A 17,987-nucleotide genomic window follows, 5' to 3' on the forward strand; every position below is an offset into this window, starting at 1 on the left:
TAGGAAACTAATAGCTCACTTTCAACAATAAACAGATCATCCAGAACAGAAAATCAGTAAGAAAACAGTACCCTTGAACAATGCTAAAGACCAAATTGGCCTAACATTCTGTCCTACACACCAGAAGACACATTCTTCTCAAGTGTTGAATTCTCCAGGATAGATCAGATGATAGGCCACAAGTCTTAGCAAATTTAAGAAGATTAAAATTATATCAAGTATCTTTTCCAAGTGCAATGGTATGAAACTACAGATCAGTAACGGGAAGAATATTGGAAAATTAACACACTCTTGAACAATCAGTGGATCAAAAGGGAAATCAAAAATATCCTGACACAAATGAAAATGGAAGCATAATATACCAAAAATTAGGGGATGTAGTAAAATCACTTCTCAGAGGGATGTTTATAGCAAAGTTTTAACAATAAATATACATTAAGAAATCTCTCAAATAAACAACCTAACCATACACCTCAAGAACTAGAAAAAGAAGAAAAATATTAAGCCCAAAAGGAAGGAAGTAACAGAGATAAGAGTAGAAATAGAGAATTTTTACAAAACAATAGAAAAGATCAATAAAACTTTTTTTTTTAAAGATTTTATTTATTTATTTGACAGAGACACACAGAGAGAGGGAACACAAGCAGGGGGAGTGGGGGAGAGAGAAGCAGGCTTCCTGCCGAGCAGGGAGCACGATGTGGGGCTTGATCCCAGGACCCTGGGACCATGACCTGATCCGAAAGCAGACGCCTAATGACTGAGCCACCCAGGCATCCCTTAAAAGATAAAATTGACAGTCTTTTAGCTAGACTAAGAAAAAAAGACTCAAAATCAGAAATAAAAGAGGGGAGACATTATAGCTGATACTACGCGAATACAAGGGACCATAAGAGACTACTGTGAACAATTATATGCCAACAAATTAGATAAACTTGAAGAAATGGATAAATTTCTAGAAACATACGACCTCCCAAGACTGAATCTGAAAATTAGTAAGGAGATTGAATCAGTAATCAAAAACCTCCTTGGGTTTTGGAAAAGCCTAGAACCAGATGGCTTCACTGGTGAATTCTACTAAACATTTAAAGGAGACTTAAATTCCAGTCCTTCTCAAACTCTTCCAAAAAATTGAAGAGAGAACATTTCCAAACTCATTTTATGAGGCCAGCATTACTCTGATACCAAAACAAGACAAAGACACTATCAGAAAATAGAATACCAGGCTTGGGTGGGGGGATGGTTTAGCCTGGTGATGGGTATTAAAGAGGGCACATATTGAATGGAGCACTGGGTGTTATATGCAAACAATGAATCATGGAACACTACATCAAAAACTAATGATGTAATGTATGGTGATTAACATAACATAAGAAAATAAAATTGGGGCGCCTGAGTGGCTCAGTTGGTTAAGCGACTGCCTTCGGCTCAGGTCGTGATCCTGGAGTCCCGGGATCGAGTCCCACATCGGGCTCCCTGCTCAGCAGGGAGTCTGCTTCTCCCTCTGACCCAACCCCCTCTTGTGCTCTCTCTCTCTGTCTCATTCTCTCTCTCAAATAAATAAATAAAATCTTTAAAAAAAAAGAAAATAAAATTTAAAAAAAAGAAAATAGAATACCAGGCTTAATATCCATGATGAACACAGATGTAAAAATACTCCAAAAAACGTACTAGCAAACCAAATTCAATAGCACATTAAAAGGATCATACACAATTGTCAAGTGGAATTAATACCTGGGAGACAAGGATGGTATGCAGATCGGTAAATGGGCTATACCACATTAAAGAATGAAGGATAAAACTCATGATCATCTCAATAGATACAGAAAAAGCATTTCACAAAATATAACATCCATTCATGATTAAAGAAATAACAAATTAGAGAAGAAATGTCCCTCAACCTACTAAAGGCCATATATGACAAGCCCACAACTAACATCATACTGAATGGTGAAAAAAGTTAAAGTCTTTTCCCTTAAGATGAGGAACAAGACTGTGGTGCCCACTCTTGCCACTTCTATTCAACATAGTAATGGAAGTGCTAGTCAGAGCAGTTACAAGAAAAAAAAAGAAAGAAAATCATCCAAATTAGAAGTAAAATTGACTGTTTACAGACAACATGATCCTATATATTGAAAAAACCCTGAAGACACCACCAAAAAAGTCATTAGATCTAATATATAAATTCAGTATAGCTATAGGATGCAAAATCAACATACCAAAATCAGTTGCATTTCTATCCGCTAACAACAAACTATTTGAAAAAGAAATGAACAATCCCATTCACAAGAGCTTCAAAATGAATAAAATACTTAGAATAAATTTAACCAAGAAAGTAAAAAAAAATTTTACACTGAAAACTAAAAATCATTGGTGAAGGAAATTGAGAAAGTCACATATAAATGTAAAGATACCATCTTCATGAATTGGATGAAATAATAGTGTTAGAATGTCCATACTATCCAAAGCAGTCTTCAGATTTGATAAAATTCCTATCAAATTTCCAATGGCATTTTTCACAAAAATAGAAAAAACAATCCTAAAACTCATAATGGGGGCGCCTGGATGGCTCAGTCAGTTAAGCATCTGCCTTTGGCTGCGGTCATGATCCTGGGATCCTGGGATCGAGAAGCCCTGTGACTGGCTCCCTGCTCAGCAGAGAGCCTGCTTCTCCCTCCTTCTTCCACTCCCTCTGCTTGTGCTCTCTCTCTTTCTGTCAAATAAATAAATCCTTAAAAAAGAATTCATAATGAATCTCAGAAGATTTTGAATAGACAAAGCAATCTTAAGAAGAGCAAGCTGAATGCATCACAGTTCCTGATTTCAAAAAATATTACAAGTCTTCAGTAATCAAAACAGTATGGGAGATGCCTGGGTGGCTCAGTTGGTTAAGTGTCTGCCTTCAGCTCAGGTCATGATCCCAGTGTCCTGGGATTGAGTACAGCATCAGGCTCCTTGCTCAGCGAGGAGCCTGCTTCTCCCTCTGCCTGCTGCTCCCCCTGCTTTTGCTCTTTCTCTCTCTGACAAATAAAATCTTAAATAAATAAATGAAAGAAAGATTAAAAAATCAAAGCAGTATGGTACAGGCATAAAAAGTAGACATGTAGATCAATGGAAATAAATACATGCATTTATGGCCAGCTGATCTTTGACAAGAGTGCCAAGAACACACAATGGGGAAAGGATAGTGTTTTCAATAAGTGGTGTTGGGAAAACTGGATGTCCATATGCAGAAGAATGAAATTGAACCTTTATCTCACACCATATACAAAAGTCAACTCAAAATGGATTCAAGACTGAAATGTAAATTCTGAAACTGTAAAACTACTAGAAGAAAACGGGGGGAAAGCTTCTTGACGGTCTTCGCAGTGATTTTCAGATCTGACCCGTAAGTACAACTAACAAAAGCAAAAATAAACAAGTGGAATTACATCAAACTAAAAAGTTCCTGCATAACAAAGAGGAAAATCAAGAGTGAAAAGACCACCTACAGCATAGGAGAAAATATTTGCAAGCAGTATCTGATAAGGAGTTAATATCGAAAATATGTAAGGAAGTTGAACAATTCAATAGCAAAACAAATAAACTGCTTTAGAAATGTGAAAAGGACCTGAAGAGACTTTTCTCAGAAGACATACAAATGGCCAACAGGTATATCAAAAGGTGCTCTTCATCACTGATCATCAGGGAAATGCAAATCAAAATCACATTGAGGTGTCCCCTCACACCTGTTGGAATGGCTATCAAAAAGACAAAAGATAGACTCCAGGTAAAGATGGCAGAGCACAGTTACAGCTTTTGGCTGACTGCATTCAGCAAATGTAAACTTACCCGGATTGAATATGCTTTCACTGCTGTAGCTGGAGAAGCCCCTCCAGTGGGAATTAAAGCTGCAAATAGTGTGGTATTAGCAACTGAGAAGAAACAAATCCATTCTGTATGATGAGCAAGGTGTACAAAAAGTGGAATCAATCAGGCTTGGTGTATAGTGGCATGGGCCCAGATTACAGAGTGCTTGCGTACAGAGCTCAAAAACTAGCTCAGTGATACTATCTCGTTTACCAAGAACCCATTCTAGCAGCTCAGCTGGTATAGTGATGCAAGAATATACTCAGTCAGGTGATGGTCATGCATTTGGAGTTTCTTTACTAATTTGTGGTTGGAATGAGGGGCAACTGTATTTATTTCAGTTAGATCCATCTGGAGCTCACTTTGCCTGGTAAGCCTCAGCAATGGGAAAGAACTATGTGAATGGGAAGACTTTCCTCAAGAAAAATAACAAAGACCTGGAATTTGAAGATGCATTCATGTGGCCATATTAACCCTAAAGGAAAGCTTTGAAGGGCAGATGACAGAAGATAACATAGAAGTTGGAACCTGCAGTAAAGCCAGATTTAGGAGGCTTACTTCAACTGAAGTGAAGGATTACTAGGCTGCCATTAGCATAACGAAGTGATTGGAAAATCCAGAATTTCAGATAATCCTTTTTCTTAACCATGTTTAAAGTATGTTTTGGTTTGCAGGCTTTTTGCATACTTACTTCTACATGGCTTAATGGACTGATGTTTTTTAAATAACATTCATAAATCATAATAAACTGTTTAATCAAAAAAAAAAAAAGACAAAAGATAACCAGTGTTGGTGAGGATATGGAGAAAAGGAAACCCTTGTACATTGTTGGTGGGAATGTAAATTGGTACAGCCACTATGAAAAACTGTACGGAGGTTCCTCAAAAAAGTTTAAAAACTACCATATGATCCATTTCTGGGTATATATCCAAAGGAAACAAAATCGCTATCTCAAAAAAATATCTACACTCTTACATTCATTGCAGTATTATTCACAGTAGACAAGATATGGAAACAACCTAAGTGTCCATTAACAGATGAATGGATGTTGCGGGGGGTGAATAGATGGATATTTATTTCTAGTTATCCACCCAGTTCTCTATTTTTTTCTTACAATTTGTTGAAAACCTAGGTTGTTTGTATTCTAGTTTCCTCTGCCTGCATGCATATATGTGATGCCATTTACCTTGTTTCTCTGTCCCATGTAATTCCTAAAAACTAGTAATCAAATCAAGAGGCTTGACCTGATCCAGTTCACATTTTTTTGTAAGAATTCTTTATAAATCGTAATATTTTGGACTTCAGTTTGTAGGCACATAATACGTGATTATTTCTGATGTTAGCATCTTTCTGATTTTATCATTTGATGATCATTGCCTAGATCTGTCATTTCATTAGGAACTTTATCAGCCAAAGTTGAAATAGGAAAAAAAAGCCAAAGTATTATGGAAATTAAACACCTTATATATTCCCTCTGACACGTATTGACCAGATAATGTTCGCAGTATTTGATTAGCAGGATTGAAAAAATGGAAATTTTTAAAGATAAGAATAAAAATTAGCAATATATTGAAGCAATATACGTTTGAAGGTTGGGTCACCCAGTAATCCATTGTGGAGAAAGTTCAAGAAATATAACCTATTTAAACTGATAAAACAAGAGGCTTATAGAACTGGAAGTTCATTTTTAAAAAAAATTTTAAGTCATATAACAGGAAAATATGAAATAGGTCTTATTGTAATTTAGTAATAGACAGCTAATGTGTCTTCTTATGGAGTTGATTGAAGTAATAAAGGAATTTTGATCATTACCTACATCACCTTCCTTACCATTAGCTTCAGTTTATCCCCTTGAAGTCTTTGTTACACAGTGATTCTCACTGTTAGCAAAATTTGAAAAAAAGTTTCACATAGATTTTCTAGGTGAGTGGTAACAGTTCAGTTTATTAGATGAGATTGCTAAATTGGTTGTATTTGCCTGGGATAATACAACATTGTGAAACTACATAGTTTAAGTCTACAGTGAAGAGTAATGGGTCGGAACAAAGAATACAAAAGTCTATACTATAAAACATAACTTCTTGACTTTCATTACAGATCATTAAGTTTAAAGGTTCCTTTTGTTTTTTTAATCAGTTCCTCAGAAGAGATATCACGTTGCCAAGAAATGATTCAGAAACTTCAAAACATATTGGAGTCTGAGAGAGAGAACTGTGGATTTGTCAGTGAACAAAGGCTGAAACTTCAGCAAGAAAATGAACAGTTACAGAAAGAGACTGAAGATTTAAGAAAGCTTGCTCTCGAGGCTCAAAAAAAAGCCAAATTAAAGGTATTTTGAAGACTAGTTAGAGTTAAATGTGTACTTGTGAAAGTCAAAATATAAAAAGTATTTAGGAGAGACCCAGTAAAACATTTTTAAGGCCTTTTTTTTTTTTTTTGCCTTTTCATCAGATAGCATTAAATCATAATGCAGAGCATTAACCAGTCTTTTTTGTATTGTAGAATTTGGCAAGCGTACTTGAAAATGATTGCTTTCACTATCCACACACACACAAAATTCTTTGCAACCATGAAATACACTGATATTCCTGCCAAAGCAATTTAAGCAGTGCTAGCAAAACTATAGATTAGATAACTTTATAGACTACCATCCTCTCTTCTTCTATAATAGCCTCTTAAAAATTGAACTCATAGCTTTATAGAGGATGCTACATCAGTACGCTCTGAGAACCTCTCATATGTAGTCTAAAATTTCCATGCTAGGAGGAAGGCAAGGGACAAAAGTCTCCTTTAGAAAAAAAATTCTCCTTTATTGTCACTCTCTTTTCCTCCTTCCTCATGCTAATGTTTAACATGCTTTGACAATAGGAACAAGATAACCTGTTTAAGGGAGTTTCAAGAAGCACCAGTATCATCTTCACCATGTTCCTTGCCCTTACCCCATTCCATGCAACTTTTATAAAAGTTGTCATTAACTCTTTATGATAAAGACCTATATCTTCCAGTTTCATAGAAGGGATATGAGGTGGCAGTATTCATGTTTCACTTTGTTTTTTGTTGCTCTATACTCATAAGAAGTCACATTCCAGTCTAATTCATATCAACACATTTATTGAATGCCTCCTACTGCAAGCATCAAACATTAGTTATTTATAAAAGCTTGAACTCTGAAAGAGGGCCTTATATCATACAGAGAGGTTTCTACTTTATGCTTTAGTCTGTGGGGATTCAAGACTTGATATAAAGCTATAGTAATTAAGACAGTGTGCTATCAGTATAATAATAATTAGCTTGATCAATGGAACAAAACAGAGTCCAGGAACAAACCCGTTTTTCATAATCACTTCATTTGTAACAAAAGCACCACTGTAGTTCAATATGGAAAGAATTATCTTTATAATAAATGATGCTAGATCAGTTGGGTCCATATTTTAAAAATAAACCTTGACCCCTATATCACACCATACATTTAAATTAATTTGAGCTGCCTTGTAGACCTAAATGCAACATATAAAACAGTGGAGCTTCATAGAGAAAATCTTCATGATCTTGGGTAAGAAAGAATTTCTTAATGAGAACACAAAAGCAATAATCATAACATAAAGATTAGTTGGATTTCATTAAATTAATATTATTGAGTCATCAAAAGACACCACAGTACAATGCTGACTCTGGTTTGCCAGTTTTGCCTATTAAAAATCACAATCTAAATTGTCAAAAAAGAAAAAGATACCATTAAGAGAGTGAAAGTGAAAGAAAGTATAATACAAGAAGTATTTGTAATACATAAAATATAGATAATACATGTGTAATATAGTATTTTATAATACAATAATATAATATATAAATAGGCATTTATATATATAATACAAACAAAAAAGGACTAATATTTAGAATATAAAAACTGTTACCAATTAATAATGATAAAACCACAATTAATAAGGAAAAAACAAGCACCCTATTTCCAAAAATGGGCAAAAAACTGAAATATGCACTTCACAAAAGAGAATATATGAAAAAATGTTCAACTGCATTATTTATCAACAAAATATAATTAAAATTACAATGAGGTACCACTGCATACTGACCAGAATGGCTAAAGTTCAAAAAAAACTAAGAGTATCAAGTGTTGACAAAGATAGATGTAAAGCAACTGGAACTTCCATACAATACTTTGGGAATGTAAGTTGATATAACCACCAGTTAGCAGTGTCTTTTAAAGTTGGACATACATACATACAATGCCAAATAATGCTGGCTTCATACCCACAGATATGAGTGCTTATGTTCATGAAAACACGCATATAAGAATATTCATAGAAGTTTTAATCCTGTCAAAAATTGAAAATAATGCAAATGTCCATCCACATGAGATTACATAAATAAATGGTGGTGTACTCAAATCATGAAATAGATAGCAGGAATAAAAAAGAATGAACTATGTCTATAAGTAATAATGGATGAGTCTCACAGACCTAATGTTGAACAAAGAAGCCAGACATAAAAAAAGCTCATAGTCTATTAATTTCATTGTATAAAAGTGAAGAATAGGCATAATTACCTACGAGGGTGAGATCAGAATAGCAGTTACATTTTCGAAGGGTAAGTAATGATTAGAAGGGCATATGAGGGAGCCTCTGGGGGGGGGGCATCTAAATCAGGGTGGTGTCTCTGATATGTCAGGATATTTGTAAAACTTGAGTTGTACCCCTAAGACTTATGTAGTACATTGTAAGCAAAAGATAAATCTTGGCAAAGGAAGGTCAGTAGGATTGTAGATAAAACAAGAACAGTTTTGAGTTTGATGCTTGTGGAAGCTGGGTGATAGGCATATAGGGATTCGTTGTAATATTCTGTTTTGTGTATGCTTGAAAGTTCTCATACTAAAACATTTCCATAATAAAATAAGTCCGTGTACTTTGGTGAAAAAATGTTATATCTTTCTCTTATATTTTAAATTTCATATTATAAATTTCATATGGATTAATAACTAAAAGCTACTAGTGAAACTATAAAACATTAGTAGGAAATGTAGGCAAATGTATAACTGATAGATGAAAAAGAACTTTCCTAACAAAACAAAACCAAAAAAAAAAAAGGAAGAAATTGCAAATGAATATATTAATAGATTTAAATATATAAAGTTTTTAAATATTTAGAACCATTTTTTAAGTGTTTAGAAAAGAAATAACTGGGGGAAATAATTTTAGTAAATATATCAAAAGACAAAAACCATATAAGGAGCTTTGAAAAATATTAAAGAAGAATATTTGTAACCTATAAGAAAAACATGTATGAGACATGAACAGAACTCACAAACTAAGGAAACAAATTGCTAATGAACAATTTTTAAAGTTTAAACTCACTGTTGATTAACTGCATGGTTACCAGTGTGAGTAAATGTGCAGCTGAGAGTTTAAAATGGTACAGAGTCTAAAATTTGTTCATAAGAAAATAATTAGGATATTTCATAATTTAAAAAATTCATTGCAGCATTATTCATAATAACAAATTAGAGACAACCTCTCTAGAAATAAAGGAACAATGCAATACTTTGAGTCATCATTAAAAATTATTTCCAAATAATTTGTAATGCTTTTATATTGCTGTGTTCTAGGTTTAAAAATAATAAGAAAAACTTCTGAATATATATTTATATATATATTGCAATTCCATATACACTAATCTAAATTCTAAAATTCATAAATAAAAACAATTATGTAGAAGTAGAGGTGGTTTTCTCTGAGTTGTAGATTACAGAGACCTTACATTTGTTTTTAATTTTTTTTTTTTTTAAGATTTTATTTATTTATTTGAGAGAGAGAGAATGAGAGACAGACAGCACGAGAGGGAAGAGGGCAGAGGGAGAAGCAGACCCCCTGCTGAGCAGGGAGCCCGATGTGGGACTCGATCCCGGGACTCCAGGATCATGACCTGAGCCGAAGGCAGTCGCTTAACCAACTGAGCCACCCAGGCGCCCTGTTTTTAATTTTTTTATTTTCCATTATTTTACAATATACATCTGTTTTGGGGTTTTGGTTTTTATAATGGGGAAGAGACAAATCAATGACTTTCCCTTACCTGGTACTACATTCTATCTATCTTTAACAGTTCAGGATAGTAATTGATATTTTAGAGAACAAAAGAATGACCAAAAGCTTATCTATCCCACATGTCCCACCAAAACTGCTCCCTTTTTGCCAAGTCTGCATCTAGCTTAAGAATTATTGGTAAATAAAGGGCAGAACCTCTTAACTAACTAGATAGCTGTAAATTCTGTTTTATAAAGGAGAATCACTGTCAGATAACTGCTGCTTTGTAGCTGATTCCTTCTTTGCCAACATAGGAAACTAGTGCTACACTTCGCTGCTTTTCTTCCCCTTGAAAAAGAGTGTGATCTTCCATAGACAAACTGAAAGGAGCCAAAAAGATCAAGACAGTTGGATATTGAGAGGTCAGTTGGCTGAGAACCTTACAACTTATTATATGAAACTTTCATTTGATCTTAAGGCTACTGCATTCCTTTCAGCTTAAAGCTTTCCCCTTTTCTAACTTCTCTGTTCTTTCTGCCAGGGCTCTCCATTTCTTTGTGTCTAAATTCTCCTCATAAGTACATAAAATTAGGAAATGGATAGTTTTAGTATTCCAATCTATTTGTGTGAGTGGTTCTCTGCAGAGGAAGAACACAAAGGAAAACGGGAGGGAGACCATAAATCCTTTCTTCCTACCAATATACCGAATTTAATCATCAGTTGCATTTTTGTTATAGGAGACCTGGTTGTAGCCCAGAGTCTTCCAACGTCACTGCCAGCCTGTCCAGTTTAACAACTGGGATTTTATCAGCTAAAGGATCTGGGGTGTGTTTAAAGACTAAATTTTGATACCAAAGAGCGATCATTCACTCTGTCTACACAGTGTTTTGATGACTTTACTATGTTTCGGGTGCTGAAGATACAATGAAGACATGATCCCTCTGACCCAGCCCCCTCCTTAAAAACATAATTTTTGCATGGAGATGAGCAAACTTTTAACATACATTTACAAACTAATAAATGCACTTTAGGAAAAACTTAGGGCCCTGTAGGAGCTTATAACAGAGGGACCTGATTTTGTCTAGATAGAAGCAATAATTGAGCTAAGTTTTAAAAGTTGGTGGGGGCGCCTGGGTGGCTCAGTCGGTTAGGTGGCTGCCTTCGGCTCGGGTTGTGGTCCCGGGGTCCTGGGATCGAGCCCCGCGTCAGGTTCCCTGCTCAGCGGGACGCCTGCTTCTCCCTCTCCCACTCCCCCTGCTTGTGTTCCCTCTTTCACTGTCTCTCTCCGTCAAATAAATAAATAAAATCTTAAAAAAAAAAAAAAAAAGTTGAATACAAATAACTAAGGCAAGCAAGAGGGGTAAGATTATTCCAGGGACAGGGAACAACATGTGAAAATGAGCCAAGAATGAGACGGCATTGTGACAGAAACAAAGAAAGAGTAGGTAATAGTGGCATAACACAAGCTTGTAGAAGTAGGTAGAGACCAGGTTATCATGAAGGACCTCAGAACAAGGCTTGTCAAATTACAAATAGGTTTTCCAAGAGGAAATGGGGAGCTAACTAGGCAGGCTGACTTCTAAAACTATATAGATGCATATATCAGTTTTTAATATGTATGTGAGAAAGACAAAGACAGAAACACACAGTTCCGCCTAACATAACCATGGCTTCTCCAAAGTTGAGATTGAGGCAGAGAAGGAGAAGGAATATATTCAAATCTAAATTTATAGAATCCAATAGTAAAAAAATTAGTAAAGTAGCAGGAGTCAGGGAGCCTCAGGAGGCTTTAGTACAGTACAGAATTAATAAATCCATGGTGGTTTTCCCAGTATTTAGGGCCAGTATTTAGAAAGTCTTAAATTTCTACTTGTGTACTATTTGAGAAAGAAAATTTAAGCAATTTAGGAAACACGTTGCATTTAAGCAGAAGTAGTAAGAACAGTGTGTTTGCAGTTTACCCCACAAACCATGGATTTTGCTCCTGTTGGGTTTTCCTTGGTGTTGAGAAAGTTGAGTCCCTGATTCATCCTTTTTTGATTTTGAAAGTAGCCGTATTTAATGAATTATTAGAAGCTATACCAGCTGTAATGATTTTTAAAGTACATTACTTTAAAATACCACAAGATATTCTTTATAATATTTCTTTAGTAAGATAAAGATGGCCCTAGAGTACACCAAAGAACTTCTTCGTGACTATTTTCTCAATTGCCTCCAGGATGGTAATAGGTAGTTTCATTCTAGATGCATGCAAGAGAAGGCAATTCATTACATACATTGAATGCCAGAGAGCATTAGGGCTTCATTTTCTCCCTGATCCCCAGTCAAGAAAACTTCTAGAGTATCCAAAGAGCATTTACTTATATGTTTATTCTGCATTAGGGTATTTTTACTATAATGACATAAATTACCTAGAGATAATGGAAGATATTTCCATATGAGACTCTGAAAATCATTAGTCTTTTTTTCCTGAAAAAAAAAGTATTTATATCATAACTGAAGTGGTAAAGGACTTCTTGTATATGATTTTCTTTACAAAACCCTTTGAAAGACAATTTGAAATTTAGTATAAAGTGACTTGAGATTTTGAGTTGTTGAACACATCAAGGTGCCAAGAGGGTGGTGCACTTGGGGAGGTTGTAGAAGCTCTGTAATTTTTTTAATGGCTTGAGTAAAAACTCTCAGTTACTGACAGCATGAATATTTTCCATGGATTCTGGCAACAGAAGTTAAAGTAGATAATAAGAGCGGTTTATATTAGATAGTTTACTTTTTTCCTATTGGCAGTTAAGGTGTTGAAGAAAGTGTTGCAAAAAAATTGTAGTCCATCATAACTTTTGTTTCACTAAATTTATATTGTACTATAAATTTATATATATAATTACATATAAATATATAATTAATATAGGATAAGTCTTCATTTGTGATGAAGACATAAACTTAATTTTTATATAGATTTCTCATCCAAACATTTCTGTGCCTCAAACAACACAATGAATGATTTCTTTTGTGTATTATCATTGATCAGTATATCTCCTATAATAACAGAAAAGAAAAAGAAGATACTGTGTTCATTTTATTCCTTAGATCAGTACAATGGAACATGAATTTTCAATAAGGGAACATGGATTTGAAGTTCAACTGAGAGAGCTGGAAGATAGTAATCGAAATTCCACTGTTGAACTGAGGCATCTCTTAGTGACTCAACAGAAGGCGGCCAATAGGTGGAAAGAAGAAACAAAGAAACTTACTGAAAGTGCAGAGATTAGAATCAGTAATCTAAAGTAAGTCCACTATTAATTGTTTGATACATTTTACAGAATAAATTATTTAACATTTAATGGTCCTTGCCGTAATCTTGTAAAAATCTTGTATTTTTATTAAGCAAATATTATTGAACTGCTGTGAAAAATATTAAGCATTATAAACCGAAACTCATACTATGTATTTTTGTAAATTTTATGCATATTCCACAAAATATAATGATTTTTGTTGGACATAGTTGAGAATCTTAATACTCTTTGCATATAGGCATAGCATAATAATGTTTTATGGTTGGGCAGCAGGATCTGATTGATTTGCAAAGCCTAAAGTATTTGCTCTGTGGCCCTTGGAGAAAAGGTTTGCTGACCCCTGCCCAGAAAGTACTTGAGCTTTTAGGCTGAATGCAGTGGGATGCTGTGGAAGGCTTTGAGCAAAGTGATATGATCAGGCTTAAATGTTCAACAAATCAGTTTGATTGCAGTTTGAAGAATAGACTGTAGAGAGGCAAGGGTAGAAGGGAGAAGGTAGGCGAGTACTGTATAATAGATAGATAAAATGTAACTTGGATTAGATTTTAAAGGGTTGGAGATCATTAAAAAAAAGTTTGAGCCATGTTAAATATGAGCTGCCTAGAAAACATTTAAATCAGGATATCAGCTAGTCAGCTGAGTCTGTAAGTTTGGAGTTCAGGGAAGAGATTGCAGCAGGAGCTATAAATGTGGGAGTCATTAACATACACGTGATTTTTTAAGTCATGGGATGAGAACATGTAGAAAGGAAGTCTAGATAAATTAAACTAAGGACTGAGTTCCAAAAGTTAAAGTCTGGAGAGATGAAAATTCCACACTGCAAGAGACTGAGAAAGAATATCCAGAGAAGTAAGAATCATGATAGAATGGTTAAAAAAAAAAATTATTTTTCAGAAGGAGTATAAGCAATAATAATAGGTGATATTTACTTACTAGCACATGTTTGTTGTTCTAAACAACTTACATGCACATAATTAATCTTGACAGCAACCCTACAAAGTGGATAACACTATCATTTACATTTTACAGATAAAGAAACTGAAGCTGAGGGAGGTTAAGGAACTTGTTCAAAATCACATAGCTAACAAAATGACCAGTAAAGACAGTATGCTCTTAACCATTGTTTAATAAAATGCTACTGAGTGGTGGAGTAAAGTGAAGACAGAGAATGGACCTTTTAGTTTGGCACCCTCTGATGGTCTTTGTTAACCATGATAAGAGCAGTTTTGGTAGAATGCTGGAATAAAAATGTATTTAGAATGAATTTAAGAGAAGAGAATTTCTGCTTCTGGTTTAATGGTGAGCTAGGTAATTGGAACCTCTACCACAACTAAAAAAATTAGATGAATTATAAAAAGCATCTACTAAGAGCATTGAAGAACTAACAAAAATAATTATTACCAATTTGACCTTATCCCAGGAATGCAAAATTATTAAAACATTAGAAAATAAGTTAATATAATTTATCACATTAAATTTTTAAAAGAGAAAAATCATAAGGTCTCCTCAACAGATACAGAAAAGGCATTTGATAAAATTAGATATCCACTTATATTTCAAAATAACTCTTAGCAAACGAGGAATAGAATTTCTTTAATTTTGTCAAGGTATCTATTCTGAAGAAACATTATTTTTAATGGCAAAAAAAATGTTAGTAATTTTCCTTTGAAGATTGGGAAGATAACAAAGAAGTTCATTATTACCACTTGTATTAATATTTGTATCAGAAGTCCTCATCAGTGCACTGTGGCAAGAAAATGAAATAGAAGGTATACAAACTAGAAAGGAAGGAAGAAAACAGCCATTCTTCACAGACAACATGACTGTATATGTAGTAAGTCCAAAATAATTAATAGATAAAAGGCAAATATACAAAAATCAATTGTATTTCTACATATGTGCAACAAATACTTCAAAACAAAACTTTAGTAAAATTTACAGTGCATCAAAAAACATCAGATGCTCAGGAATATAACAATGTGTGAGACTTCTACATGAGAACTATGATAGCAGGAAGATTAAAGAAGGCCTAAGTAAATAGAAGTCAAGTTAATTGATCAGAATACTCAATGTTATGAATTTGTTAACAATCCCCCCCCCCCCCCCCCCCCGCCATCTGTAGATTCAGTGTAATCCCAGACAAAATCCTAGCACATGGAGCAGTATCCAAAATATATTAAGTGAAAAAAACAAATTTTATACAGTACGTATAGTATTCTGCCCTTTAAGAGGGTAAAGTGTTCGTGTGTGTGTGTGTGTGTACACATATATATACAAGCATGCTATACATACACTATGTTCATATACATATGTGCACATTCTCTTCTTAAAAATAGAGAGGTGACCAAAACAATAATTAAAATGGTTCTCTATGAGGAGGGAGAAAGGAGTAAAGGATGAAAGCTAGACTTCTTTGAATGAACCTTGTCTTATAGATATATAGGCTTGAGTTTGAAACTATATAAATGTTCATATAATTATCTTTTAAATTAAATCAAAATTTTGTAAAAAAACTAAAAATCAAAAGTAAAATTAAACAAATGAACTTAATTGTGTAGGAAGCTGATGGCTTAACTACACAAATTATTTCAAGTGACATTAAACACAGTAATTGGACTGTATATCCCCCCCCCCAAAAAAAAGACTGTATATCCCTAGTGAGATAAATCCTAAGGATAAAAGAAAATGTAAAAAACCATAAATTGCTTTTAGTAGTTATATCATTAGAAATAATATTGGTGTTATTATTCTGAAACTTATGATTACAAGGTAAAGGAATTGAGTAATTATAGAAATGCCTTTAAGAACCAAGATTTTTATAATAAGAGGGAAGACACTCAAATTAAATAAAACTTGTATTTCTCCATTGAAATTGGGAATATTATCATGGGAACTCAAGATGTGTTTTACTCTTAAAAACATGTATTTCCTGGCTCTGTCCACTTAAGGGACCTAAGAGGCAGTGACCAGTATTCAGTTGCAATGAGGTATCCTGAAAGAAACCAGGACTCTAGAGAAATGATTGATTACAGATCTAGGATAGAAAAGTATAATATGAGCCTAGAAACTGTGGAAAGAGCCGAGATGCCCTTGAACAGACAAATGGATAAAGAAGATGTGGTCCATATATACAATGGAATATTACTCAGCCATCAGAAAGGATGAATACCCAACTTTTGCATCAACATGGATGGCACTGGAGGAGATTATGCTAAGTGAAATAAGTCAAGCAGAGAAAGTCAATTATCATATGGTTTCACCTATTTGTGGAACATAAGGAATAGCATGGAGGACACTAAGAGAAGGAAGGGAAAAATGAAGGGGGTGGAAATCAGAGGGGGAGACGAACCATGAGAGACTGTGGACTCCGGGAAACAAACTGAGGGTTTTAGAGGGGAGGGGTTGGGGGGATGGGTTAGCCTGGTGATGGATATTAAGGAGGGCATGAATTGCATGGAGCACTGGGTATTACACGCAAACAATGAATCATAGAACACTACATCAAAAACTAATGTACTGTATGGTGACTAACATTAAAAAAAAGAGAGAGAGAAAAGAAAAGAAACACTTTGAGGTAGCAAAAGGGGAGGAAGGTATCAAGATTATTTGGGTCATGTCAGAAGGACCCAGGAGCCAACTTAAGTAGGCCCCCTCTGGCTGATGTGGGAACAATTTGAACATCAAAGAGTATCTGCAGTAAATTGAAACATGTCAAATATATTAAAAACCCATGACTTCAGAATGATATTAAATAAAGAAAAAAAGCCTTTGGTCACCTTTGGAAGATCCTATGGAACCAGCTCTTTCTGAAAAAAGATAAAGGGAAAAATCAGGCTTTTATTGTACCTTTCCTTTACTCACTATACTTCATGAAATGCTTCTTGGCCTTTCCTACTATAATAGCCCTTAACTTCACTGATTGGGGAACCAGCGTAGGGATTTTGCCAGTTAGTTGCTCAATGTGTCTGTTCTGATTATGCATCCCAGAACCAGGGAAATAAACACAGAATAGGATTATAGACACACTAGTTGTGAGACTTAGGCCAAGACTTCACTGATGACCTGATCTGCATAAACCTCTCCTGGTTGGTGGACCACAGTGCTATTTGGGGTCTCTAGGAATTTTTTCAGCAACAGTGTCCAGTAATCTGAAAATGTCTGGATTCCTCCTTCCCCACTGCATGGTCACCCTGCTAACTCTTCACAGATCCCTTAGGGGAAGGCCAGGAGGAAGTATATATGGGAACCTGCAGCCCCTTTCTTTATTCAAGAGGCTTTGAGTCTGTGAACTGACTCAAGTTTGAGAAATGGTTATATGGCTGTGACACTTTCTTGTAGTGATTCAAGTCAGGTTTGATTCTACTTCTCCAAATCAAATAGTAGACCACCCATCTATTTCAGTTCTAGGGTCACAGTGATCAAACTTGTAGCAAATCCCAAAGATCTCTGCAGATCAGACTCTCCTGATAACTACTTCAACTTTGCTGCCCATTCTAGTAATGATGACCACATTTTCTTTGGAGATTTAAGGCTGCTACATCACCCTTGCCACTGAGAATCCTATCATCAACATTGAATTCAGGAAGCCCAGATCCATGATAGCAGTTGTCATTTCTGTTCCACAGTGAATAATATACAGAGCACTGCAGGGATACTGGAGCAACTCTCATGACTGTATTTCACACAGTCTTCATGGAGAAAATGTCCTCTGGACCCTCCTGAGGGTCAGAGTTGAAGGATGGAAGAGCTGCTTTTACATTAAAAAAAAAAAAAAAAACCTCACTGTTGTCTTCCAATCTTCCCCAGCCTTTAGTAA

At 34.9% G+C, this 17,987-nt stretch overlaps 1 protein-coding gene and 1 pseudogene across 1 annotated transcript in view; both read left to right on the forward strand.

The window, feature by feature from the left end:
- SCLT1 (sodium channel and clathrin linker 1) overlaps positions 1 to 17,987 on the forward strand; it is a 191,619-nt gene that overhangs the window by 129,799 nt on the left and 43,833 nt on the right. Inside the window, exons 19-20 of the mRNA XM_021681497.2 lie at positions 5,983 to 6,175; positions 12,966 to 13,162. Of these exons, the coding sequence (XP_021537172.2) occupies positions 5,983 to 6,175; positions 12,966 to 13,162 (390 nt within the window). The remainder of the gene's footprint in view (positions 1 to 5,982; positions 6,176 to 12,965; positions 13,163 to 17,987) is intronic.
- On the forward strand, positions 3,773 to 4,453 carry LOC110573008 (annotated as a pseudogene).

This window comes from Neomonachus schauinslandi, chromosome 2 (assembly GCF_002201575.2).
Source record: "Neomonachus schauinslandi chromosome 2, ASM220157v2, whole genome shotgun sequence".
Classification (NCBI taxonomy): Eukaryota; Metazoa; Chordata; class Mammalia; order Carnivora; family Phocidae; genus Neomonachus; species Neomonachus schauinslandi.